General features: G+C 57.2%; 2 protein-coding genes across 2 annotated transcripts; one reads left to right on the forward strand and one right to left on the reverse strand.

Annotated features, from left to right (window-relative positions):
- The first annotated feature begins 5,122 nt into the window (after positions 1-5,122).
- Positions 5,123-9,366, forward strand: PTGIR (prostaglandin I2 receptor). Its single transcript, XM_055310990.1, has 2 exons — positions 5,123-6,094; positions 7,102-9,366. Exons 1-2 carry the CDS (start codon positions 5,327-5,329, stop codon positions 7,486-7,488), a joined length of 1,155 nt encoding a protein of 384 aa, XP_055166965.1. The 5' UTR covers positions 5,123-5,326; the 3' UTR covers positions 7,489-9,366.
- A 4,969-nt stretch (positions 9,367-14,335) lies between these two features.
- CALM3 (calmodulin 3) lies at positions 14,336-23,660 on the reverse strand. Its single transcript, XM_055311541.1, has 6 exons — positions 23,501-23,660; positions 19,104-19,134; positions 16,747-16,890; positions 16,493-16,599; positions 16,139-16,274; positions 14,336-16,022 (listed from the first exon to the last, which is right to left on the reverse strand). The coding sequence occupies exons 1-6, from the start codon at positions 23,501-23,503 to the stop codon at positions 15,994-15,996; spliced, it is 450 nt and encodes a 149-aa protein (XP_055167516.1). The 5' UTR covers positions 23,504-23,660; the 3' UTR covers positions 14,336-15,993.
- Positions 23,661-24,683: the final 1,023 nt, after the last annotated feature.

Consider the following 24,683-nt stretch of genomic DNA (forward strand, 5'->3'; position numbering starts at 1 on the left):
AGAGAGAGAGAGAGATGCAGACTGAGTGAGCTGTGGGTTTGGTCAATCATCTTACCTAGTTGGCTGGAGGGCCACCAAGTTAGAGACCCCCCTCCCATCTCCTCACCCCAAATTCCTCTTTCCTCCAGACTAAAACCTGTGCTCCCCAGCTTGGGGCTAGCAGGGGCTGGGCCCCTGGATCTGGATGGAGCCGGCTCACCGGGCCATGTGTGCTTCTGGCGAGTGCTCCATTATTCACATTAGGGTCCCCTGGGCCCCAACTCTGAGCTTCCTGTTGGGTTGAGGCAGGAGCAGCTGTAATTACATCTCCCTCCTGCCTCCCACCCCTCTCAGCCGGCTCCAGCCTAGTTGCATCATGTCTGTGGGAGCCCCGGGGGAGACTGGGGACAGAGAGAGCCAAGGATGAGCTGGGGGGCTGGGGAGGATGGATGCTGGGAGGGAAGTTGCCAGAGGATTCTGGAATTCTCAGACCCAGCATCCTTGCATCTTAGAACCTGAAATGCATAGGCATCAATCTAGAATCGCAGGACCTCAGAAGGCTGGAATTCTGGAGTCTTTCAGCTTTGTGGGGCCAGAATCCTGTTCTTTTGTCCGGCGAGGATCCAGAGCTCTGCACTTCGAGAGTGTAAGGATTTCTTGAGCCTCAATTGTTGAGGTGTCCTTTTAGCCCTGAAATCTTTGGGCTGTGTAGTGTAGATCCAACTTCCTTCACATTCCTGGTCTTGGGGGATGGAAGTCAGGAGAAGCAAGGGGACTGGCTGACCCTGTGTGGGGAAGGGAGGGTGGGCAGGAAGGAGGTCCACCTGGAGGAGGTGGGGCAGGGAGGTGGGGAAGGGCAGTGCTAGATGAGCTAGACAGGGCAGGTCCTGGGTGGCCAGCATCCATGCATGCAAACCTGGATAATCTTGTTAGCGGGTATGACTCTGTAGTGCACCAGCTTCTGATTACCTGCTATTCCTTCCGGCCAGCCTCAGCTGTGAGGTCAGCTCTGGGGTCAGAGCCAGGCCAAGAGGCAAAGGGGTGACCGCCTGAGAAGTGTTTGCTGCTAGCAGTCCCCTCCCAGCATCCCCAAACGCTGAGGGCCCGTTGGCTGGCCCTCCCATGCTGTCTTCCCTCTGGACCCCACCTGCTCCTAGCAGTGCTTGGCTCTGCCCAGGGGGCCTGGGGGAGGGGCAGCCCCCCAGCCACAGCTATGACTATCACTTATTGGAGTCTTTCTGAAGCCCCACCTCGCTTAATTTTCAGATAACCCCCAAAAGGACTCTGTTTATCCCCATTTTACAGACATGGAATCAGGTACAGGGAAATGACATCACCTGGCCAGCTGGGGCTTGAGGTTGGAGTGGGCCAATGGATGAGTGTTGGGGGAGGCTGGAGGTGTTGGGGGGGCTGGAAGGACAGAAGTGAGGGTATCCCAGGTGACGAGCACAGGCCCAAAGGCAGGGGAGGGATGGCAGGGCCAAGCCCTTGTGAGCAGGGATGAGATGCAGAAACATAGGTAGGCAAGGGCCCATTTGGGGTTCAGGAAAGGGTGGTAGGCACCACAAAAATGGCCCCTGATTGAAGGCGTTGGCACCTGCCAATGAGGGACAGGTCAGGATGGACACAAGGCAACTTCTTGCAGCAGCAGGAGGGCATGGGTGGACAGATAGGCTCGGGTATGAGCTGCTGATGGGGTGTGTGCCAGTGTGTGTGTGTGTGTGTGTGTGTGTGTGTGTATGGGGAGGGGCCAGTGTGTGTATAAGGTGGGGCCAGCCTCTTCCCAGGGCAGGGTCAAGAGGATGGACAGCAGGGAGTCAGGAGAGGGTCGGGACCGGACCGGGCAAAGTGAGGCCTTCGCTCAGCAGCACGTCAGATGCAGGCCCCGGCAGGCAGCTGGAGACACAGGCCAGCCAGCGGGCGTGGGACAGACCCAGGGCTGCGGATGACTCAGCGGATGACCTGGCTGCCCAGGTTCCCGCCCTGACCTTCCTCTTCCATCGCTGTGGCATGCCACTTGGGGACATGCCTCCATCGGATGGTGCCCTCCGAGCCCCTCTGCGCCCCTTGCCCCCGGCACACAGTAAGGGGGTGACAGTTTGTTGAACGAATAATAACGCCAACAGTATTTGAGGGCTTCCTGGAGGGCAGGCAGGGGGGATTCTGTGTCTGATCTGCACACCACACCCCAGTACGGGCATGGCAGCCACTTGATGAAGGACATCAAGGCTGAGCTAGGGGAAGTCATTTTCTAGGGTCACACAGTGGGTGAGCGACTGGCAGGGGGCTGGAGGGGAGGTTCCACTCTCTTCCCACGGTGCTGGGCAGCCCGTCCGCGAGTGGACACCCACGGGTAGACACAGCCATAAAGAAGCACATGAGCCCACAATAAACAGACATGCACAGACACACAAGATGCGTGAATAGACACAGATGTACAAACAGGCTGGAGCGCAAATAATGCCCACCTGCCGCGACAGCGCGCACGCACCCCCTCACGGTAACATGCTCACTTCTGGGGCGCCTGGGTGGCTCAGTCCGTTGGGCATCTGATCTTGGTTTTGGCTCACTCAGGTCAGGATCTCGGGGTCTGCACTCAGCCTCAGCAGGGAGTCTGCTTGTTCCTCTCCCTCTGCACCTCCCCTGCCTCGAATAAACAAATACATAAATAAAAATAAAAAACAATGCTCTCTTCGGTGACACAGGTCCCACAATATCATAGAGACCCACACATGAAGTTCATATGTCAGCACAGCGCCTTGCGCACCAATCCCCCAGGAGCCCATGTCCCTCCCCTCCCAGGTATGGGCTGGCTGCTTCTATCATTTCTGAGCTGTCCTCCCTCTTCTGCCCCAGTCCCTGGTCCTTCTGAGGACACCTGAGTCCTGTCCTAGCAGTGGGAAAGGAGGAAGACTGATGCCCCCACCCGGAACAATTCCTCTCCCAACTTCTGCCACCCTGGAGGCCACCCCCTCATAGGCCAGCTGGGGCAACCTCTCAACCCAAGGCACCTGAAGGAAGAGGAACCCTTTCTGGCCCTGGCTGTGGGTGTGGCCACAGCTGGGCAGGATGACAGGGTTCCCAGAAAGTGGGGTGAAGGGTGTGGGTCACTGACCCAGCCCGAGGGACCTCCCATTATTGTGCCTTCTGCGGAGCCTACAGCTGAAGCCAGGGTTGCAAGGGCTCCCGGCTCCCAGTGGCATAGGTGGGCAAACTGAGGCCTGGAAGGGGCGCAGGATGCCTAAGGCCACATTGGGCCTGGGAGCAGAGTGGACTTCCTGAATGCTCAACAGTCAGTCCCTGGTGGGGACAGGAAGCCTGGGGGGGTGGGGAGCTGGCAAGAGGAAGGAGGCTCCAGGAACCAGAGCTATCCCCCAACCCTACAACTCCCCTGATGCTGCCACAGGACATAAGCCCGCCAGGCATCATCCTTCATTAATATGATATAACTTCCTGAGTTCCCTCTGGCCTGAGTTCCGTCTGCAGCCTGGGGACTGCAGAGCAGGGCGGTGGGGGAACCACTCAGCCAGGAGGCCTGAGACCCACGCGGCTGCAGGCACCTCTCTAAGCTCCCGGTATGGCTGGAACTGAGGCCGGAAGCTGGGGATGCCAGCTGAGCTTGGGTGATAGGGAGAGGGGGGGAAGGGGTGAGGGAGTTGTGGTCACCGAGGGGCACGGGTCCAGAGAGGGGAAGTCTGCAGCTACCCAGTGTTGTCCAGCCCTTGGGACCGGGAACATGATACAACATGTGGCCATGGATGGCCACCAGGCCCAGGAGGCCGGGATTACCCCATTGTACAGATGAAGAAACTGAGGCACACTGGCTTCTCATTCTCACCCAGGTTGTCGTGCCACAAAGACGGGGTGGAATGGGGGCACAGGGACTCAAATCAAATGAGTGAGCCCCCGAGTTTGTAATTTCTCTTCTTAAACTGCCTCCCTCAAAAATAAGAGGTGGCTGAGAGGGCATCTGGCCCTTATGGGTGCAGGGAGGCTGTATGGAAAGCCACTGACTCAGTGGGAACCGGGGCTGGTGACCGCTGTGCCGGCAGCTGGGACGTGTGGGCTGACCACACTGGCCCCCAGGGTGGTGGCTGGGGGTGTGTCTGGGGAGGTGTGGGAGAGATGGATGTGACAGTGATCTTAGAGTCTTGAACTGCTGTCCGTGGTCAAAATATTATTCCTGGAAGACAAGGTCTTCAGAGCTTGGCCTGGGGCCTGGGACTGTCGGAGTGAGAAGCAGGAGGGTGGGAGGGCAGTCCCCTTTGATGCTCTTGGAAGTCCTGGGGCCTGTCCCCAACAGACTCTTGGACACCAAGTCCATCCTCCCTGGAATCTCTCCTCCCAACGCTCCCACTGGGTGGCTGGGCTTGCACACAAGGACAGGCATTTTTTTCCCCTCTAGCTTGGCCACCTCCTTCCCCAGCCTTCTGGAAGGACTGAATTGTGTTGGGGGGAACAGAAATCTCAGTAGTGCTTGTAAAACACTCCATCCGGGAGGAATTTCCTGGTCATTTCTCAATCCCTGGGCAATGTCCTAACCCCGGGGCCTGGAGCCCGGAATAGATCTCACAGGCCATCCCCAGACAGCTTCTCGGACTGGTCAGCCGTGCCCCTCAGGTCTCGTTCTGGTGTGCTCCAGAGCGGGATGACTCAGTGATCCCCATGTGGGGCCACTGGGAGAGACCTACATGTGGGGAAGTGGCAGGTGGCTCAGGGATGGGACTTTGAGAGGAAGCAGGGAGGGGAGGCAGAGGCGAGACTGGGCTGCACTGGGCTGGGGAGCTGGAGGGAGTGAGCAGGCCAGGGAAGTGGGGAGGGAGCCCCGGGGGAGGGGGCAGCTCTGGAGCTGGCAGGGGGAGGGAAGGCGGGGCAGCCAGAGGAAATGAAAAAGCCGGGGCGAGCGGGCTAGATGAGAAGGAGGGAGGGCGGGGGAGGGAAGGAGGCTGAGAGGCTGACACAGCGCGGAGAGCAGCTCAGCCAGCAGAGCGGAGAGCAGGGGACAGAGCAGGGGACAGGGACAGAAGGCAGAGGTGTGGTGAGGAGGGGGTGGAGGGGTGCTGGGGAGTGAGAGGGCGAGGCAGAGGGGGAGACGGGGTGGACAAGGAGGGGAGAAGTGCAGAACTAGGGAACTAGGGCGAGGGAAGGACGAAGGAGAGAGGGAGAGAGAGGAGAGAGACAGACAGACGGACCGGAGGCCCGGAGAACTGGAGGGGGTGTGACCATGGGGAGGGCGGTGGGCGTCTGAGTGGGCCTCAGGGGCGCCCCGGCTCCCCACCCCCGCTCGCCCCCCCACCCCGGGCCCCTCTAGTCCAGCCCGCACCCCACCCGGAGGCAGGGGGTGCGGATGGCGGACTCTTGCAGGAACCTGACCTACGTGCGGGACTCGGTAGGCCCAGCCACCAGCACCCTGATGTTCGTGGCGGGCGTGGTGGGCAACGGGCTGGCACTGGGCATCCTGGGGGCGCGGCGCCGGTCACGCCCCTCGGCCTTCGCAGTGCTGGTCACCGGGCTGGCGGTCACCGACCTGCTGGGCACTTGCTTCCTGAGCCCGGCCGTGTTCGTGGCCTACGCCCGCAACAGCTCGCTGCTGGGCCTGGCCCGGGGCCGGCCCGCCTTGTGCGACGCCTTCGCCTTCGCCATGACCTTCTTCGGCCTGGCCTCCACGCTCATCCTCTTTGCCATGGCCGTGGAGCGCTGCCTGGCGCTCAGCCACCCCTACCTGTACGCCCAGCTGGACGGGCCGCGCTGCGCCCGCCTGGCCCTGCCTGCCATCTACGCCTTCTGCACCCTCTTCTGCTCGCTGCCCCTGCTGGGCCTGGGCCAGCACCAGCAGTACTGCCCGGGCAGCTGGTGCTTCATCCGCATGCGCTCCGCCGAGCTGGCCGGCTGCGCCTTCTCGCTGGCCTACGCCAGCCTCGTGGCCCTGCTGGTGGCCGCCATCGTCCTGTGCAACAGCTCCGTCACCCTGAGCCTCTGCCGCATGTACCGCCAGCAGAGGCGCCACCAGGGTTCGCTGGTCCCCGGCCCCCGGGCAGGAGAGGACGAGGTGGACCATCTGATCCTGCTGGCCCTCATGACGGGCATCATGGCCGTGTGCTCCCTGCCTCTCACGGTGAGTGCCCCCTGCGGCTGGGGCGGGGTGGGGGGCAGGGCCTATCTCCCAGATGGGGACGCTGAGGCCTGAAGAGGTCAGAGGCTCTGTCTACCATCAAACAGCCCCCGACTTTCTGGGGAAGTCTCTCCCCATTTGCTTCTGGCCCATTTGACTCCTCCTGACCCCTTGGTCTCCCCACCTTTTCTATCTCTAGCTACCCCAGCAACACACCCCAGCCTTCCCCTACCCCTGTAACGATAATAAGATCCACCATTCATTGAGCACTTGTTGTGTGTCCACCCTCTGCCCTGCGGTTTTACAAATTCTCTCTCACGTGATCTTTAAATGACCTTAGGCACCCATTCTACAAGCACTAGCAAGGAATGGAACGAAGTTCCTGTCCTGTCGCTATTTTTACAGATGAAGGGTGATGGGTCTTACAGAGCCAGGTCTGGTCCAAAGGCTTCTCTGACTCGAGTCTGATTTCCCCATCACTTCTCACCCCAGCCCCACCCCGCCTCTGCCTGGGACTCGCCTGGCCTTGCCCCTTGCCTGCAGAGCTCCTGCCTGCCTCCCAGGAACTGGAGTGGGTTGGTCGCCTGGTCCCCCGTACTGTGGCACCTACCTGGTCATCCCCACCCCCACCCCCGCCCTGTATTTTGGGCCTCAGGTTCTCTTTTTGTAAAATGCAAGGGCTGCTCCTCAAAGCTTTGGGGGGGGGATTAGAGATGACTCACAGACTGGAAATGTGGAGAGACACCCAGCCGTAGCCCCAGGACTTACCCACATGACCTCTGCTCCGTCCCTCCAGGCTGGTGGTTTCCTGGGGCTTTCTCTCCCTCTGCTCCCGGGATGCATCTCTTACTTACTTTTCATCTTATCTTTATTTCCTTCCCCTTTTGAAGGGCACCCTCCCTCATTCCTGCCAGTAATCAAGTGCAAGGAGGGGAGCGAGGGTTGGGGTGTATGTGGGGTGGGGGGCAGAGGACTCAAGGGCACCCCTGGATATCCCCACCCTGCCCCAGATCCGAGGCTTCACGCAGGCCATCTCCCCGGACAGCAGTGAGATGGGGGACCTCCTTGCCTTCCGATTCAACGCCTTCAACCCCATCCTGGACCCCTGGGTCTTCATCCTCTTCCGCAAGACTGTCTTCCAGAAGCTCCGGCTCTGGCTCTGCTGCCCGGGCCCCAGGCCTACCCTCGGTGACTCGCAGACCACCCTCTCCAGGCTTGCCTCGGGCAGGAAGGACTCAAGGCCTCCCACTGCTCTCGGGGGGACAGAGGGGAGCTGGGTACCTTTGTCAGTCTGGGGCGAGGGGCAGGGGGCACCGTTGCCCCAGGCACAGCGATCGGTCAGCACTGTGGGAGCATCATCCAAGGTGGGGTCTGCAGCAGCCTGCTCCCTCTGCTGACATCAGCTGCCCATCATCTCCTGTCCTGTCTTCTGGGTGCAGGAGCCAGATGCTCAGGGGCATGGATGGTGGAGGACGAACGGAGATGAGTCCCGGAGTCCTTGCCTGCCAGGATCTTTACCCCCTGAATGACGGGCCAGGGGGCGATCAGCTGCTATTTCCTTATTTCTCCTCTTTCAGGATGGCCATGACAGGCTCTGGGAGAAGAGGGCGGGACAGAGGGAACGTTTATCCTGGATCCCAAAAAGAACGGTTCTCTCAAAATAACCAGGGCCCCGGCTGGCCCAGTCTGGCCCTCGCTTGCCCATCCATCTCACTGTCTAAATATTTAGAAGGCAGACAAGTTCCCAGAAGCTTCTGTGCACTCAGGTCTGCTCTGGTCCGGGTTCTGGCTCTGACCCGCACTCATTCAGGGTGCCTGGCTGCCTACCCCAAGCCCCCAGGGGACAGCCCTGACCTCTCCCAGGCCACTCCGAAAGTGGCCTCCTGGGAGCCAGAGATTCTTGGACAAGCTCCCTGCCTCCCTTCACTCCTGATTTCCCATCAGACTTGGAAGCCCTGGCCCCCCAGGGGGAGGACGGATGAAGGAGAGACTGCTACATTGTAGGTGGCACTGCTGGACATGTGCCGGGGAATCTGCATGGCTCGGTGGGCGGCAAGATGTGGACCGTGGGGACCCAGGTGTGGGGGGAGATGGAGTGGCCACGTCCAGGCCTCCCAAAGGCATGGGAGTTACGGATCCCAGGGACCACCTGGGAACACAGCCCTAAGTCCTGAGCCTGTCCCTGGATGAGTAGCTGTCGCTTGCTTACAAAGCCTGACCTCAACCACCTATGTTGTCCGAGCCCTCACAAAAATTTCATTCATTTATTCAACAGCTGGTAGGCACTGACTCTGCAGGTGCTGGAGACACAGACCAGTCTCTGCCCCACCCTCCTGAACTCCGCAGGGGTGATTTCCAGCCTTGGGGACTCTGGGGGCCATCCTCTGCCCTCAGAGAGGCCTAGGATTAGCAGTGCTCTGAGAGTGAGCTGACTGGCAGGAAAGGAAGTGGTGTTTAGGGGATACGAGAAAGCCCATCCTCTCCACCCCCAGCCCTACCTAGTTCCCCTTCACACTTGCTCTAGGGTTAAAAGCACGGGATCCAGTGTTAAAAGGGTAAATGTACACCCTGGAACAGGGAGGGTAGGGAGGCCTCTGTAGAGATGACAGCAGCTAACATCAGTGAGTCCTCCGCCCTGCTCATATTGGAGACTTTCCACAGAAACTAAAATCAAGGTTCAGAGAGGGTAATCGCCAGCCCTCAGTCACACAGCAGTCTGTAGGTGAAGCTGAACGTTCTGTCTCCAGAAGCCTGCACACTTGTTTGGCTAGTGGCTTTGGCTCTTTGTGCCTTGGCTTCCATTTGTGCAGAGTGGCAATCACAATCTAGAATTCAGTTTATAGGGTTGTGTGGGGTTATTAACTGATTCCCTCTGATAAGCAGCTGAGTAGAGGGCCTGCCTGGAATAAATATCACAAGAAATGTTACTGTTACTGCCATCCTGTCTTTGCTATTGTTATCTGTGGCTAACTGGGCGAAGGTGGGCTGGAGAAAAAAAAAGAAACATTTTGCTACCTTGCTTTTTCAACCACTATGATCAAATCATATTACAGCACAAGAGGGTGTCTGGGAGAGTCAAAAATAGTCAAGATGATTGAGTTAGTTGGTACTGGTTTCCTTTTGGGGTAATGCAAATGTTCTGGAACTTGATAGTGCTCAGTGTTGTATCACATTGTGGATATACTAAATATCTCTGAATTATACACGTTTAAATGGTTAATTTTATGTTATGGGTATTTTGCCACAATAAAAAATATGTAACCCTAAAAAAATTTAAGGGTGTTTAGAATTTTTTTGACATTTTTGACATTTATGACTCTTGCCAGAGTGACATATTGGTTGAATTTAGTAATAAAAAATAAGCTGACCTGTACAAAAAACCAAACAGGGCAAGTGGAGTCCGGCCTTTGTCAGCAAACCTGGCCTGGCCTCAGTGGGAACCCATCCAGAGGGACTCTCCCCCAGCCCCAAGGGTAGTGGAAAAGGGTGGGTGGGTGGAGGGATCCCAGAGGATCCCAAAAGGGAGGGATCCCACCTCCCAAAAGGTGGGAGGCATGAGAAAGGGAGCCTGCCTGCCTGTCCAGGCAGGACCCCCAAGGGGGCGCTCTCCTCTGCCGTTTGTGCTGTCCCAGCAAGCGGGTCAGTCTGTCTATCTTGCCTCTTAGGGCTCGCTAAATTATGGCAGCACAGGGCTGGGCATTCCAACCCACCCCATCCAAGCCTGGGGTGGGTGCTATTATCATTCCCATTTTGCAAATTTGGATGAAGGGGAAGTGAGGATTCAGTATGGAAGCTTGTTCTTTCTTCTTTCTTTCTTTCTTTCTTTCTTTCTTTCTTTCTTTCTTTCTTTCTTTCTTTCTTTCTTCTTTCTTTCTTTCTTTCTTTCTTTCTTTCTTTCTTTCTCCTTCCTTCCTTCCTTCCTTCCTTCCTTCCTTCCTTCCTTCCTTCCTTCCTTCCTTTTCTTTCTTTCTCTTTCCCTTTCTTTCTTTCTTTTTCTTTCTTTTCTTTCCTTCCTTCCTTTCTTCCTTCAAGATTTTTATTTATTTATTTGAGGGAGAGAGAGGAAGCGAGTACAGAGGGAGAGGAAGAAGCCGACTCTCCACTGAGCAGGGAGCCCGATGTGGGGCTGGATCCCAGGACCCTGGGATCATGACCTGGGTCGAAGGCAGATGCTTAACCCACTGAGCCACTCAGGCGCCCCGCAAGCTGGTTTTCCGCTGGCTGTGACCCACCAGGCCTGACATCTCAAGAATCCGTCCACCCTCTGCATCCCGCTGTATCATTGCAGACTCCCACCACCTCTGGCCTGGATGTGTACACTATCTTCCAGGTCAGAGGCTCTCAAGCGTTTCCTGCCCCATCTATCTGCCTGCAGCCCCTCCGGGAGGATTTAGAAACTCCTTTCCTAGCTGGTGTCCTGACCCCTGACTGTCTTCCCTGCTCGCTTCTGGAGCCCGATCCAAGCGGTCACTCCCCTGCTTGCCAAGCTGGGAGCTGTCCCACCGCCTGGAGGCCGAGGCCAGCTCCCTCGCTCTCTGCTCAGCCACAGCAGACAGCCGAGGGCTCTCTCAGGGCCTGTGCATGACCTGTCGGGCTTCCACCTCTTTGGTCATTGAGCCCATCCCTCTTGGAGCAGTGTTTCCCCTTCTTTTGTCAAAAGCGTGCCCTAGCTTTTCAGTTCCCACTTAAACTATTCCTTCTCCTTTAGTTTTCCTTTAAAGATTATATTTTTAGGTAATTGCTATGCCCAACGTGGGGCTCGAACTCACAACCCTGAGATCAAGGCGCCTGACCCACTGATTGAGCCAGCCGGGCGCCCCTATTCCTTCTCCTTAAAGATTTATTCACTTATCTCAGGCACTTTGGAGCTCCATGGTGGTGCTCCCTGCAGCCTGCCCTGGCACAGACATTTGCTCACTCAGCAGGCTCTTATTGACGCTGGGGACATGGCGGTGACACACACAGCCCTGGCCCTGCTCTTCTGGGGTTCACAGTCCAGAACAGGCAGAGCTGAGAGGGGACACCTGAGAGGGGAGGGCTTCTTGGAGAAGGGGATGGCTGAGCTGGACCTGAGGACTGGAAGAAAGTGAGCCCAGGATGGAGGGGTGCTCCCGTCGTGCTCACAGTTCTGCCTCCGGCCTCTTAGCCTCTTGTTCATTTCATTAACTCCAGAGTCCCTGGAATCTGCTCGGGGTCCTGGGCTGCTCTGTGCCTGCTGGGGATACAGCGGTGATTGACACTGCCTTGGCCCTATCTCACTCACATTCCAGTGGGATGACAACTTAATAATCACAGAACTAAATATTCCAGTAAGCAGAAAAAAAGATTTGTGAGCCAGGATGAGCGCTGAGAGAGCATAGCCCAGGGTCCTGCCCGGTGTGGCGGAGTATCAGGAAGCCCCTGTTCATTTATAACTTCATTCTATTCATTTTGGACTTCCTAGAACTCGGCCTGGCCCACAGATGGGACTCCAGTGCGGGCACACACACACACACTGTCTCTGGCCCATTCCCAGGAGTGGCAGCTCTCCGGGCCTTCTGTACTCATTGCCCCACCTGCTGGCCACATTGGGAGTGGCATTTAGAAGTGGTCCCTACTCTGGGGAAAGTGAGGGGCCCTGGGTGTGCACCTCCCGCTGTGCCCCTGGGCTAGTCACCCACTAAGGAGAGGTGTGAGCTGGTCTATTGGACCCGAGAGCCAGAACTGGATGTGATTCCCACTCAGCCTCCTGCCCTGGGCTGGAGTCAGCCCTCTCAGGGCCTGCCCCATGTCCATTAAAAGCTCAGAGTGCCATCTATGCATCTTTGATTAATAAAGAATGGGAAAGAGAAGTCATGATTATTTAATAAAGCAGCCTATCTGGGAGTAAAAGTCTTTCAAAACATAGGGCCCAAGGGGGGGAAATAATGATAGGTGGTAGAGCAGTGCAGGCAATGTGAGGCAGCGGTTGAAAGCATGGGTGTTTGGGATCCAAATGATCTGGGGTTTTGAGACTCAGCTCAGCCACTTCCAAGAAGTGTGGTGCAAGAGGGTTTATTTGCCCAGGGCTTCCAGTTCTTTAGTGTCAGATCTTGATCATTACTCCATGCCTATGAGCACCCTCCATGGGGGTTGCATCCTGTTAGGATTCAATCTGGCCTGCGTGCCAGTCAAATGCAGTAGGTCTAGAAAGTGGTTGGCACAAGCCTCCAAAGTGGGTATTTTTATGATCTTCCTCTAACAGTGTCATTATTATTCCCCATTTTGCAGATGGGTAAACTGAGGCCCAGAGAAGTAAAGTCACCACCCCAAGGTCAAAGTAGGAAGTGGCAGAAGCAGACCTTGAAGTTTAGGGAGTGCACAGACTCGCTGGAGCAAGTGCTCACATTGGGCTTGGAGCCCAATTCTGTGGGTCACCGAGACTTGTGTTTCTCTCAACTGTGAGACTAGAATTTTCCACAGGTGTCCTGGCAGCCAGGAGGGCAGCTCCCATCTTATACTTTACCACTGTGACCCCAGACTCAGCCTAGGCTTCCTGCTGGCTCTGGCTTGCCTGAAGTCCGTTTTAAAATTACTATTAAAAAATAATAATAAAATAAAAAAATAAAATGACTATTTAGGAGCACCTGGGGGGCTCAGTGGTCGAGCGTCTGCCTTTGGCTCAGGTCATAATCCCAGGGTTCTGGGATCGAGTACCGCATCAAACTCCCTGCATGGAGCCTGCTTCTCTCTCTGCCTATGTCTCCGCCTCTCTCTGTGTCTCTCATGAATAAATAAAATCTTAAAAAAAAAAATACAACTACTCTGAAGGCAGGAAGCTGAGAGCATGGACTCTTTGGGGTTGACTTGGGTTCAAACTCCAGCTCTGCCATTTGAAGCTTGCCTCAATAGCCTTGGAGTAATATCTTCACTCTTCCAGGCCTCTGTTTCCTAGTCTGGATTCACGCCTCCAGCCCAAATGGTTGCCTGCAGGATTCCCCCAGATGGAGGCAGAGCTGAGAAGAGAGTCTGCGGCGTAAAGAATGACACTCGCCGGACCCCAGGCCTAGTTCCTGTGGGCTCCCTCAGGCCTCAGCTAGCCCCGGTGCTACCACTCCCATTTTATGGACAGGGTCAACTGCCTGAGGTCACGGAGGCAGCCAGGCATGCCAGACCCACAGCTCTCGTCCCTACGCTCTTACTTCTGCTATACCAACAGAGAGGCGAGCCACAATCAGCTGGCAGAAAAAGGGGACAGAGGAGCTGGGGTTCCGGAAAAATGGCCTGCTGCTCCGGACTTCCCCACCCACAGAACTGGGCTCAGCAACTGGCCCACACCAGGAAGATCCAGCCTGGGCCTAGGTCTCCACAAGGAAGAACCCTGGGGCTGGGTTTCTCAGCCCTTCTAAGGCCAGGTGAAGATGAGCCAAAGCAAGGTTGTTATTTTTATTCCACTGGATTTGAGCTCTGATTCCCTCCTGCCTAGCCCCTGTGGTGGTCAGGGTACAGGTCACAAGTTAGATGGTGTCCGTTAACTGTTCGTTCACTGCACCCCTGAACAGCAAGCAGGTGGGATGTGCAGTTGGGGGCAGGGCACCTATATTTTTGGGAAAGCCCCTAGGATTCTGTTTAATGCCTCCACTACAGAACCACTGGACCCCAGGCCTTTCTTCTTCACAACCTCACTTGTGGCAAGGAAGTTAAGGGGCTTTTTGTTTCAAATCTCCTTGTCTCGTGCCCTCATAGGGAGTTGACTAAAGCTCTGTGAGCTTGGGACTGTCTGGCGTGTGGGCCGCTTGACTGACACTGACTCATTCAGTGAATGTCACCCCTTCCCCAGAGCACCCTGAGAATCCCCCACCTGGTCTCACCCCCAGGAGCTGCTTCTTTGCTGTTCCCTTGGGTGACTCCTCCTCCCCTCAACTATAGGAGTGCTCGGCCTTCAGGTCTTGGCACAATGGGCTGCTCTCGTGGCCCTGGACTGGCCCCAGGGCTGGCCAGTCCTCATCATGCACTCATTCAAGTGACTGATACCTGGGCTGGGACTGGTCTTCCAGGGGCACCCCTTCTTAACTACGGCAAGCGCCAAAGCTGATTGGCTGCATTGCCAATCAGTATCATGCCCTCAGTGACCATGAAACCTGGCTGGGGTCACAAGTCCTCTCGGCTGCCATGGCAAGGAAAAGGCTCTTGAGTGAGCATGGAAGACAGACTCAACCAGGGCAGGGCTGCAGGGCCCATGCAGGGAGCAGGCCCAGAAACAGAGACAAGAGGGGAAGACCCATGTCAGGTAGTCACTGTATTTTATTGGAAAACATTGATATATATTTTTCTTCACAGCTTGAACTGAACACAATATTGCCCGGTTTAAAAAAAAAAAAGAAGAAAACAAACCAAAAAACCAAAACCGAAACACTCCGAAAATGTCCACAGCCTCACACCTACCTGCCCTTACCCTCAGCTCTTAGCTAGGTCTCCCACTACGCCCGTCCCTCCCCTCCCTTCCCCCAGAGGCTGGGTGCCAGAGGGCAGATGAGGAGATTCTCAAAGCTGGGCAAGCCTCAGGAAAAGCCACTTGCACAACCTGGGTTCGGGGGTGGGGAGGGCAAGATGAAATGAACAGAAAAAGGAAAAGAAAAATCCAGACGACCGAACTGCCCACATTGACTTACTTGTCCCAGAGGCGAAAACCAGAAGCAAGGTCACGGATCATGCTCTCCGCTGGGGGAGTGTGGGGGGCAGGCAGGTGGGCGCGGGGAGAGAGGGCACAGAGACAGCACAGGTGTTAAGGAGCCAACCAAATCACCACGGAGAAGCAGGAGGGGCCAGCTGACCAGGGAGCAGAGCTGTCCTTGGCCGCCACCCCCCGGGCAGCTAGCCCTCTAGACTGTTTTATTGCAGGTTATGTTCTCTCCAGAGCATGGTGGGGCTCATCTGCCCTCTCCCCACCCTTCAGCTAGCCCGGTATGGTTTCTTGACAGGATTAGTTTCAAGGGGCATAAAGAAAAGAATAACCAAAGGGTAACCTGTACATGACAAAGCAACATCCCCACATCTGTTCCAACAGGGGACCTTCGTGCAGGTGGGCAGGTGCATCACGGCGGAGCGGCATGGGACGTTAGCACCAGGTATTTACAGAACAGCTGGAAATCGCTTTTAGAAACATGGGCAGGTACAATTTGCAGTGGCCAGCTGAGCAGCCCCCACCCAGCCCAACCTCAGGAAGTCAATTGAATGGTTTCAGAATAGCAGTCAATGGGATCTGAATGTTGTTCACTCTATCTGTCCCCTTCTGTGAGTCAGCCCCCTCAAGTGGTAGAAAGAATGCCAACTTCCAAGACTCCCTTGCTCCTCGACCCAGTCCTGGACCATATCCAGTCAACACCACAACTCCTCAATTCCCCCCCACCCCCCAGTCCTTCTGGAATGCCTCTCTCGGCACCCTTGCCCCAAGAGGCTGCTGGGATATGCACACAGAATCACAGGGCTGGTTGCATGCAACAGCAGAAGGCATGCTCTTCTGCCTGGGCGAGGCCTCATCCCCTCCCTAGCAGGTCCTGGGACAGGGCTGGCAGCCACCCCAGCACCCAAAATAAGATGACACACGAAAGGAAACAAATCAAAACAGGAGAGCCACCCGGGCTGGAGGAGGGCAGAGGCTCCCCTAAGGGGAATGGGGCTTCATCTTATGAACGCATCAGGCCTTGGAAGATGTGAACGGAAGGGGCGAGGGCAAAAGGAAGAGATGAGGGGCATGGGAGGAGACTTAGGAGGGAGAAAGAGCAATCATGCAGCTTGGGACAAATCTTTTGTTGCTTTATCAGATTCTCAGTCAATCAACTGGTGTTTGCTAGAACCGGGGAACGCAGGGGAGTGTTGAAGAGAGAGCGCGCGCGCGAGAAGAGAGATCACGAGAATGGGCATCACCAGCTGCCCAGGGGCCTTCACTTGGCAGTCATCATCTGTACAAACTCTGTGAAGCGAAATGAGAGAAGAGCAGGTCAGCGGGGCAGGCAGGCCGAGCCAGCAGCGCCCCTGACACGAGGGACCTGGGGCTCTCACTGGAGACGGGGCCTGGCGGGTGCTCACCTTCATAATTGACCTGGCCGTCTCCATCGATGTCAGCCTCTCTGATCATCTCATCCACCTCCTCATCGGTCAGCTTCTCACCCAGGTTCGTCATTACATGACGCAGTTCAGCAGCGCTGATGTAGCCGTTGCCATCCTGGGTGCGGGGACAGAGGAAGACTCTGAGCCTGAGGCTCTGTCCGGAGGAGGGGACCTCCTGAGGTTTTGGGGCAAGTTGGCAGTGGAGCTGGCACAGGGACCTGGGCCTCGTGGGAAGTGGTGACTCAGCGGCTCTGGTCATGCTGGGCACCTGGGACCGCAGCTGTCCCATCTCTTGCTGGAGCCTCAGAGCCAGTCTGGCAAAGGACTGCTTACCTTGTCAAAGACACGGAAGGCCTCTCGGATCTCCTCCTCACTGTCTGTATCCTTCATCTTTCTGGCCATCATGGTCAGGAACTCTGGGAAGTCAATGGTCCCATTTCCTAGAAGGTGGGGAAGGGAGTTGGGAATGCTTGAGGCCTGGGCCCTGGCATGGGAGATCTGGGCTCATCCATCGCCCCAAGGGGGGCTCCCAGTGGCTGCGAGGAGCGACGGAGAATGAGGTTGCCCACCCACACCGTGGGGCTCACCATCTGCATCCACCTCATTGATCATGTCCTGGAGCTCTGCTTCAGTGGGGTTCTGTCCCAGGGATCTCATCACTGTCCCCAACTCCTTGGTGGTGATAGTGCCATCTCCGTCCTTGTCAAAGAGGGAGAAGGCCTCCTTGAACTCTGGAGTAAGAGAGAAAATGATGCAGAGGTCAAGGGCCACAGGGAAAGCCCTCTGTGCAAGAAGGCAGAGTCCTTCCTAAAGAAGCCAGAACAAGACTCCCCAGTCCTAGCCCCTCACATCGGTGCTCAGGACAGACTCCTTCTTCTGTCAACACTTATTAAGCACCTACTTTGTGTCAAGTAACGCTACCTGTTAAGCCAACCTTGCTCGGTGAGGACCGAGGGGAAGCAGGCTGACAGCTGTCCTCAGATAATTCTACATTTTTTGTTGAACCCTGGCATTTATATCATGATGTGGACAACAGCCAAGAGAAATCTCTACCTGCAGTATGCTAGCCCAGGTCAACTGGCTGGGAAGGGTTAAGAGGAGGCTGCACAATGCCTTCGGCGGGGGCCATGTCCCTCCTGGCTGCTACTACTAGCCCAGTTCCCTGAGAGCCCAAGCCACTGGTTTCCAGAAGAGAGGAGCTGAGCGGCCCGTGTGTGGTGGGGCGTAGGGGTGGGAGGTAGCAGAGCCTGGGGTAGGTGGGGGGGGATGGAGGGAGAGGGGACGGCTGCCAGGCCAGGATGAAGAGCTAGTGGTGCTGAGTGGGCAGACCACAGCTGGGGACGCATCAGGAGCGGGGAGAAGCACGTGGCTGTGGCCCTCCCACTGGGCCCATTTTGGCACCTGGTGCTCCCTCCCCCCCAAAACCCTCAGAGAACAGATGCCTGGCAGCCTATTCCCAGAGAGTGTGGGCTGGGGGTGAGGTGGTGGACAGTTTGCTAATGGGGACGGGGTGGAGAGCGTAGTGTGTGTTTGTGTCACATAAGGGCAGAGCTGGGGCGTGGGTGGCAGGTGCAGCAGTAGACACACACACAGCCGAGAAGCTGTGTCCCCGAGCCTCTGGGCCATGGGGAGATGGGGAGACAAGTCTCTTTGGGGATGCTAGCAACTCCCTGGGCTGAGGCCCTGTTGTTCTCGTGGCGGGCAGGGCATGGGTCACGGGGGTACCGAGCTCATAATCACTGAAAATGAGGCAGTTCTCCAGCTTTCCTCGGTGGGTTTCCACAGTCACTGGGGGCCAAAGTTTAGAAATTTAAAGTGTGACTGTGTGTGGGGGGGGCGGGGGGCAGTGGAGGAAAGGAAGGAAGGCAAGTCCCCTCCTGCCTCCTCCCTGATACGGGGCATTTGATACTCATCGTGGAGCCTGTCAGACTTGACAGCAAAGCTCGGGTTGGGGTAGCTGCCAGGACCCAGGGCCCCATTCAGCGAGTCCTCTCTCCTGTTTGTTTTGTGCTGGCCCGTGGATCTGGAGATACCCCAAGATCTTGGTTCTATCCTCAGCAGCTCCAGATCTTGAGAGAGGAATACCGAGAAAGCCCATTCAGTCACGCAGTTGGCCTTTCTGGGGCTAAGGGGCCAGGTGGCTACAAAAATGACCTAGGTGCAAGTTCAGGATTTTTTTAGTTTACTGGGGGATACAGAACAATTCCTGTGTTTGACCAACAAAAATTTACAGGGTGCCTACTATACATTCTGGGCACTGAAGATACAGCAGGGACCAGCAAAAACCAAGCCCTGATTCAAGGAGCTCAAGACAGCATGTGAAGACACAAAATCATTCCAGAGAGTGAGAAAGGCTACAAAGGAGATACAGAGTGATGGGACAGAGCCGGGAGTCAGGAAAGGCCTCTTCAAGGTGACATCTGACTGGAGGCCCAGAGGATGAGGAGGAGCTGGGGAGAGTCGCTGCTGGCAGAGAAAAGTGACTGTAAGCACGTGCAAAGGGGAGTGCAAAGCATAGGCAAGTGCAGAGGTGGTAGTGACAAGCCATCTCCTGGGTGGCTCTGAAAGTGGGACAGGAGCTCAGCAGCCCCACAGGGAGGCTCACCTTCAGAGCCCAGCTGGCAGAAGCTGGGACAGAGCTGGGTTCACCCTGCAGCCACTGATTCATAAAAGGCCCCCAGATAACCCACGGCCAGGAGAGGAACAGAGTTCTGGCATCTGGGAAATGCCTGTATTAGGACCATGGGAGTTTTTGGTGTGAGTGGGGTGCAATGTGTTCTTATCCACAGTTCCCAACATTCTAAGCACAGGGCACAGCATTAAGTGGTGGAGGGGGCACACGTGCTCATCTGTCAGCTGCTACTCCCGGCTGGAGTTAAGATTTGCCTGGGGATGCAGAGGCCTTCCCAAGCAGGGCAGGGAGGAGTAGGATAGGCAGGCTCACCTGCGATCTGCTCCTCAGTCAGCTGGTCAGCCTGGAAAAGCAAGAAGGAGAGAGTCAGTCACTGGGCTAGCCAGCCATGGTCAGTACATCCTGCAGGCTCAGCCCAGCCCCCCTGCTGGTAAGGCCAGTTTCACATAGCATCCCACGCACCTGGGCAAAGGAGGTGCAGGCCAAAGTCAGGGTCTGAAGGAGACCAGGTTCTGGGATAAAGTCTGGTGATTCAGGAAGCTTGGGAACTAAAATGGGCTGGCAACCCAGGCTTGCCTGACACGAGGGTGATTCAGTTGCCCAGACCCAAGGGCTTCCAATCCCAACCCAGTACTTTGGAGCCACAGTGGGTGGGGAGACATCCTGCTCCAGTCCCAAACCAGCTGTGCTGGCACAGCACGGGTTCGCGTCTCAGTGTCAATGCTGCCACCAGGAGCCCCAGAGGCTGAGTGAAGGGAGCAGTTGCCCTAGAGGCCTAATCGAGCAGCTCTAGAAGGCTCCAAGCTGAAACAGGCCAGTCCTTGGGTAGGACAGAGGGAAGATGTCTGGGGCTCTTTGCTAGTTTCTGTGTCATCTATTTGGAGGCACCAGGTCCAGGCAACAGTGGATGCAACTGGCAAAAATTCTCCTAACCAGCAGCTCTGAATGCTCCAATTCAAAGAACCCTGGTCAGGCCAGAGGCAACCATGGGGTACTCTTCTGTTCTGTTTCTTTTGGGCTGGAAGGGCCAATGTTGGGGAGAGGGCTGCAGCAGGCAGCAGCAATGGCCCATGACCCAATGGCTGCAAAGGCTGTAGGACTGAAGTGAGGTTCCCTCGGTGCCGCTGCAGTTTTTAACCCTGTCCAGCCCTGGCCACTCCGGGGACTGGCCAGTCGGTGGCAGGCAGCCGTTGCTGCATGCGGGGTTTGGGGGTGGGGTAGAGGAGAGGCAAAGACTAGCTTTTTCTGCACCGGTGTGCTGGGAATCAGCCAGGTATAGGGATCCTTTGGAGGAGCTGGGTGGGTGGGTGGGGGGCTGAGTCCCAACGTTTAGCATTAGGCAGCAAGTACATGAATTTTCCTAGGTTTTGGTGGATGCTGCCAAGAAGGCACCACCCTGCCTGGTGCCCAGATGACCGCCTCCTCCTTTACTTCCTTCTACAGTCAGGGGAAAGGCTCTAGCCTTGAGCCCTCAAAACTAGTGCAAACTATCTGCATAGTGGTTCCAGAGCAATGACCCTCCCACCCCCACTCCGTCCCAAATACTAAGAACTGGTCACATAAGAACTGATCTAAAATGTCCTTTACTCGCCCCCCCCCCTTTTTTAATCTAAGGGAAAAGGAACTTGAGCCCAAGCCCCAGAAAGGCAGAATGGGAGGGGAAATCAGTGATGATGACAGAGAGACGGCTAAGGGAGGAGGGAAGAAGGAAAGTAGAGAAGGAAAAACACCACACACACATATTCTGGAAAAGTCCAAAGTCTAAAGGGAAGGTGAGGAGGCCAAATGGAGACACTTCTGCACTGCCTTCAAAATGACTTGGGGCTGCTGGGCTCTAAATGCCAATCTGTCGGCTTCAGCCGGGGAGCCCCCTGCTCTGGCCACTTCCCTTGGCTCCCATGGACAGGGTGGCCTGCTCCTGACACCTGAGGAAGCTGCCGGGGGGGGGGAAGTGAGAAGATGGGATGGGCTTCTGGTTACCAAGGCCAGGCCATCATGCCAGGGGAGAGGGAAGAGAGACCCAGAGTAACGGTCTGGGGAGGAGGGCTGCCATTCCATCTGCTTCTCTCTCATTCTCTTCCCCTGGCCTAGAATGGAAGAGGCTAGCCCAATGAGGAGCCTGCCCACCCCTACCACACCACTCCGCAAGAAGCCCACTGCTTCCCACCTCTGGGCAGCACGTTAGGGGCTGTACAAGCTGGCCCACATGTCCAGGAGTGACTCTGAAGGCCTGTGTCTGCCATTCCCCGCCGACAGGCACAGATGCGGTCTGCCACGCTGGGTTACAGGGCTGCTGCAAATAGGCGTGGCTCTGCCTAGGGAGCCCGTCAGACACTCTCCCTCCCGGTTAGGAGACCCTCTCCCCTGGTGTGGTGCAGGAAAGGTCCCAGCTCCGAGCTACAGATCTCAAGGCATGGCTGCTGCTCACAGAACTGATCACCCCAGGAACTACCATCACTGGGGACCCCTTCTCAGGATTTCTTCTCTTTCCAAATCTGAAGATTTTTCAGCTTTCATAAAAATTGTCTCCAAAATAACCCAGCCGGGCTACTGCTTCCTCATCCCTCATCTTAGGCTCCAGCAAGGGGCCAGACAAGAAAAAAAAACCCTGGGGTGGGGGAGGGAAGAGGGTATTATTTCTCGGCCCTGACCCAGCCCCCAGGCAATGCCAGAGAGCAGTGTTAGATGAGATCAGAAACCAAGGCCAGGGCCCCTCACCCGGGCCAAGGAGGAGCCACAGAGCTCAGGGCCAAAGTCCAAGTCAGGTTCGCAGTGACTTGTCCCACCCATACCTTGCTGATTACAAATGGGAAGAGAAACTAACTGGGGCCAAAGCTCAGGTCCTATTTGTGAAGTGGGGGGTCACCTGGCCCCTGCCAGGACTTCAGGGCCCCCTGAGTGAGATCCTGCTGGGGGAAAATGGGGTAGCGGCAAGAGGAGCCACCAGGTCTGTGTCAGCAAGTATGAGATCTGATACACAGCAGCGGCTGCTTGTTCTCCCCAGCCTTGCCAGGGAGGATGGCTGCGCACGGTTCCGAAGCTGAGCCTGGGGGGGCTGTGGGTGTTGTGGGTGGCAGGGAGCAGGAAAGAACTAGGCTGCTGGTTTTCTCTCAAAGCTCCAGCTGTGTGAATTAACAGAAGCACTCAGTGAGGGCCCTGAACAGAACAAGTGGCCCTCAGGCAGATGAAGGGGTACCTTTGGAGGTCCTCTCTGTTCAAGCTCTGCAGCCCCCACCCCGAGGCCACAGGAACAGGCGTCCGATTGTCACCGACGCCACACTGTACTGCACTGTCATTTGGCACAAGTGAGGAGATGCAGAACACTGCACGGGGCTGGAAACCACAAGAAAAGCAGCACTCCTGTTTGGAAAAAGCCGCTCTCTTGGTCTGAAAGGGGCAGCAAGGGGGTGAGATTCGAGGCTTAAAAGGCTGGCTCATTTGATGCATCCCAAACTTTGATCCCCCCCACCCCCCATTTCATGCGGCTTCAGTGCGCAATAGGGGCCTCGACAACTCCGCCCACCTGCTCCCACTGCTGGGGTGCCTCCTGCCCAGCCCCATTCTTCCTGGGGAAGGGGGACCATATGGCCACTCCCTTCGGCCTCTGCAGCCCACTCCCCATCTAGACTGAACAGTCTTTGTCCTAGCCTTTCCCTGGAGACTTCCAGGGAGCTGCCCACATCCACCTCCAAATGTAGGCCCACCTTGGCTGCCATTCATTTTCTCCAACAACCACCCCCCCTCCTTCCACTTCACCTCCCACCACCCAAGCCAGTGAGTCCTCTCCTACCCTTACCTTCTCATGGACCCAACACCACACTCAGTCCCAGCCCTCTCCCACGAAAACCAACCTCCCTAGTTCAACAGCCTCAACCCTACTAGTAACCTCAGAACCTTTTCTGGCTGCCCCCCAAATCAACCACGAGGCCTCCTGTTCCCCCACCACTGGCGAACACCAGTCTTGCCCTTCCCTCTTAACCACCTTCCCGACCCCAATCCTTTTCAGTCCCTGCAGGCTTCCAGAGCATCTTCTAACCTCCACTGCCACCCACCCCGGGCTTTTCCTCCCTGAGCTTGCACCTCACCCTCCTCCTCCTTCCTCTGCAATGCTGGTCTTTCTGAGAACCACCCCCCCTCCTCTCCAGGGTCTGATCTGCAGAAGTCGCCCCCATCCCTGCCCCTCTCCCCACCCAGGTCCAGCTACACGCGGCGCCCTCTGGGGAGCTCCCCGGCAGCCTGGCCTCCCTCGGATCCCCATTCCCCGCATCCTTTTAGGACCCAAAGTCTTCATTAGGGCTCGAATACCCCCTTCCCCGGCCAGTGCTTCCTATCTCGCCTCTCAAGGGGTGCAAACACCGCACCTCAGAGACCGAACGCCCCACCCTGCGTCCAAAAGCCCTTTCTGAGGGTCCCGATGCCCCATCCTGGGTTCAGATGCCCCCTCTGAGAGCTCGCGTGCCCATTTTGGGGTCTGGACACCCCACCTGGCAGTAAAAGTCGCTTTTGAAGCCCCTAACCCTCTTCTGGGATCCAAACGTCCCGCTCTGGGTTCGAACGCCTTGCCCTCCGACTGGGGGGCCGCGAGGGGTCCGGGGGCGCTCGCCGGGGCCGCGACACCCCCACGCCGGGTCCGCTCGCCCTCTCGGGAGTCCGGCCCCGCCGTGCCCGCCTCAGAGCCCCCAGCCTGGGTGGCCCCCAGCCTCACTCACCATGGCGAGGCCGGGGTGTCCGGAGCGCGGGGATCAAGGTTCCTCCGGCGGCGGCAGCAGCTGCAGCAGCTCGAGCTCCGCCGCGCGTCCGCGCCTCCACACTCACTGCCCGCAGCGCGCGCCGCCGCCGCCGCCACCCGCCCCAACGGTCCTTCAACGGCCGCCGCGCGCGCGCCCCGCCTCGCCCGGCCCCGCCCCGCCCTGCCCGCGTGCCGCCGCACTGCGGTCCCGCGGATCCCTCCGCGCCCCGCTGCGCACCGGCGGGCCGGCGGATCTCTCGCGCCCGCTCCACGCGGGGCTGGGCTTTGCCTCCGGCCGCGCGCACACCCCCCCTTCCCTCCCCCGCTCCGTCCCTCCCTCCCGCGCGCGCGCGTCCCCGCCGCGGGACTACTTTCCGTCGCCGCGCGCCCCGCCCCCTGCGTCCCCTCCACTCGCCTCCCCGGCGGAGGCGCACCGCTCGGCGGCCTCGTGACGCGTCCCTGTGTGAGCCGCGCCGCTATTGGGTCCGCGCCGCGGAGGAAATGAGAGCGCGGCGCTGATTGGTCCGGCCTTCCCTGCAATGCGTCAAACTGGGGCGAGCCACTGCGTGGTGGTGGTGGGGAAGCCCAAGGTGTGTGGCTGCGAGAAGCCGTGAGGTGTAACGAGGCGAAGGGAGACGCTTTGTGGCTGTTAGAGATGCAAATATATCGTCTCGGTGGCCGGGGGGTGGTAAAAGGGCTGGCGGAAGATGGAGGACTATCCGGGCTCTCCCCTCTAACAAATGGAAGATGGTGCGATCCAAAATTCTGGGGTCTGGAAGCCCCGCCCCCAACTGGGCCCTAGGAGGTGGCGGGGTCTTCAAGGTTCTGCTCCTGCAGGGAGGTTTCCATCTGTCCAGGCGGGTGTCTGCGCCCTGAGAGACTCCGCAGGTGTGCGGGACCCCTGTCCCTGCTTCACGCTCGATCAGCTCAGAGACTGTGCAATTGGGGCCGTCACAGGACAGCCTCTGGGAACAGGGCACTCATTCATTCATTCACTCATTCATTCAAAAAGCATGAATGGGGCGCCTGCTGTATGCAGGGACCTGTGTTGGGCTGGGCTGGCCTGGGCTCCGGAGGCCGTACTTCCCAACCATTCTCCTAGTATCTCCTAGACCCACCTGATTCTTGCACTTCTTGTTCCCACGTTCCAGCCATAGGAAGAA

Source organism: Nyctereutes procyonoides, unplaced genomic scaffold (genome assembly GCF_905146905.1).
Source record: "Nyctereutes procyonoides isolate TBG_1078 unplaced genomic scaffold, NYPRO_anot_genome, whole genome shotgun sequence".
Lineage (NCBI taxonomy): Eukaryota > Metazoa > Chordata > Mammalia > Carnivora > Canidae > Nyctereutes > Nyctereutes procyonoides.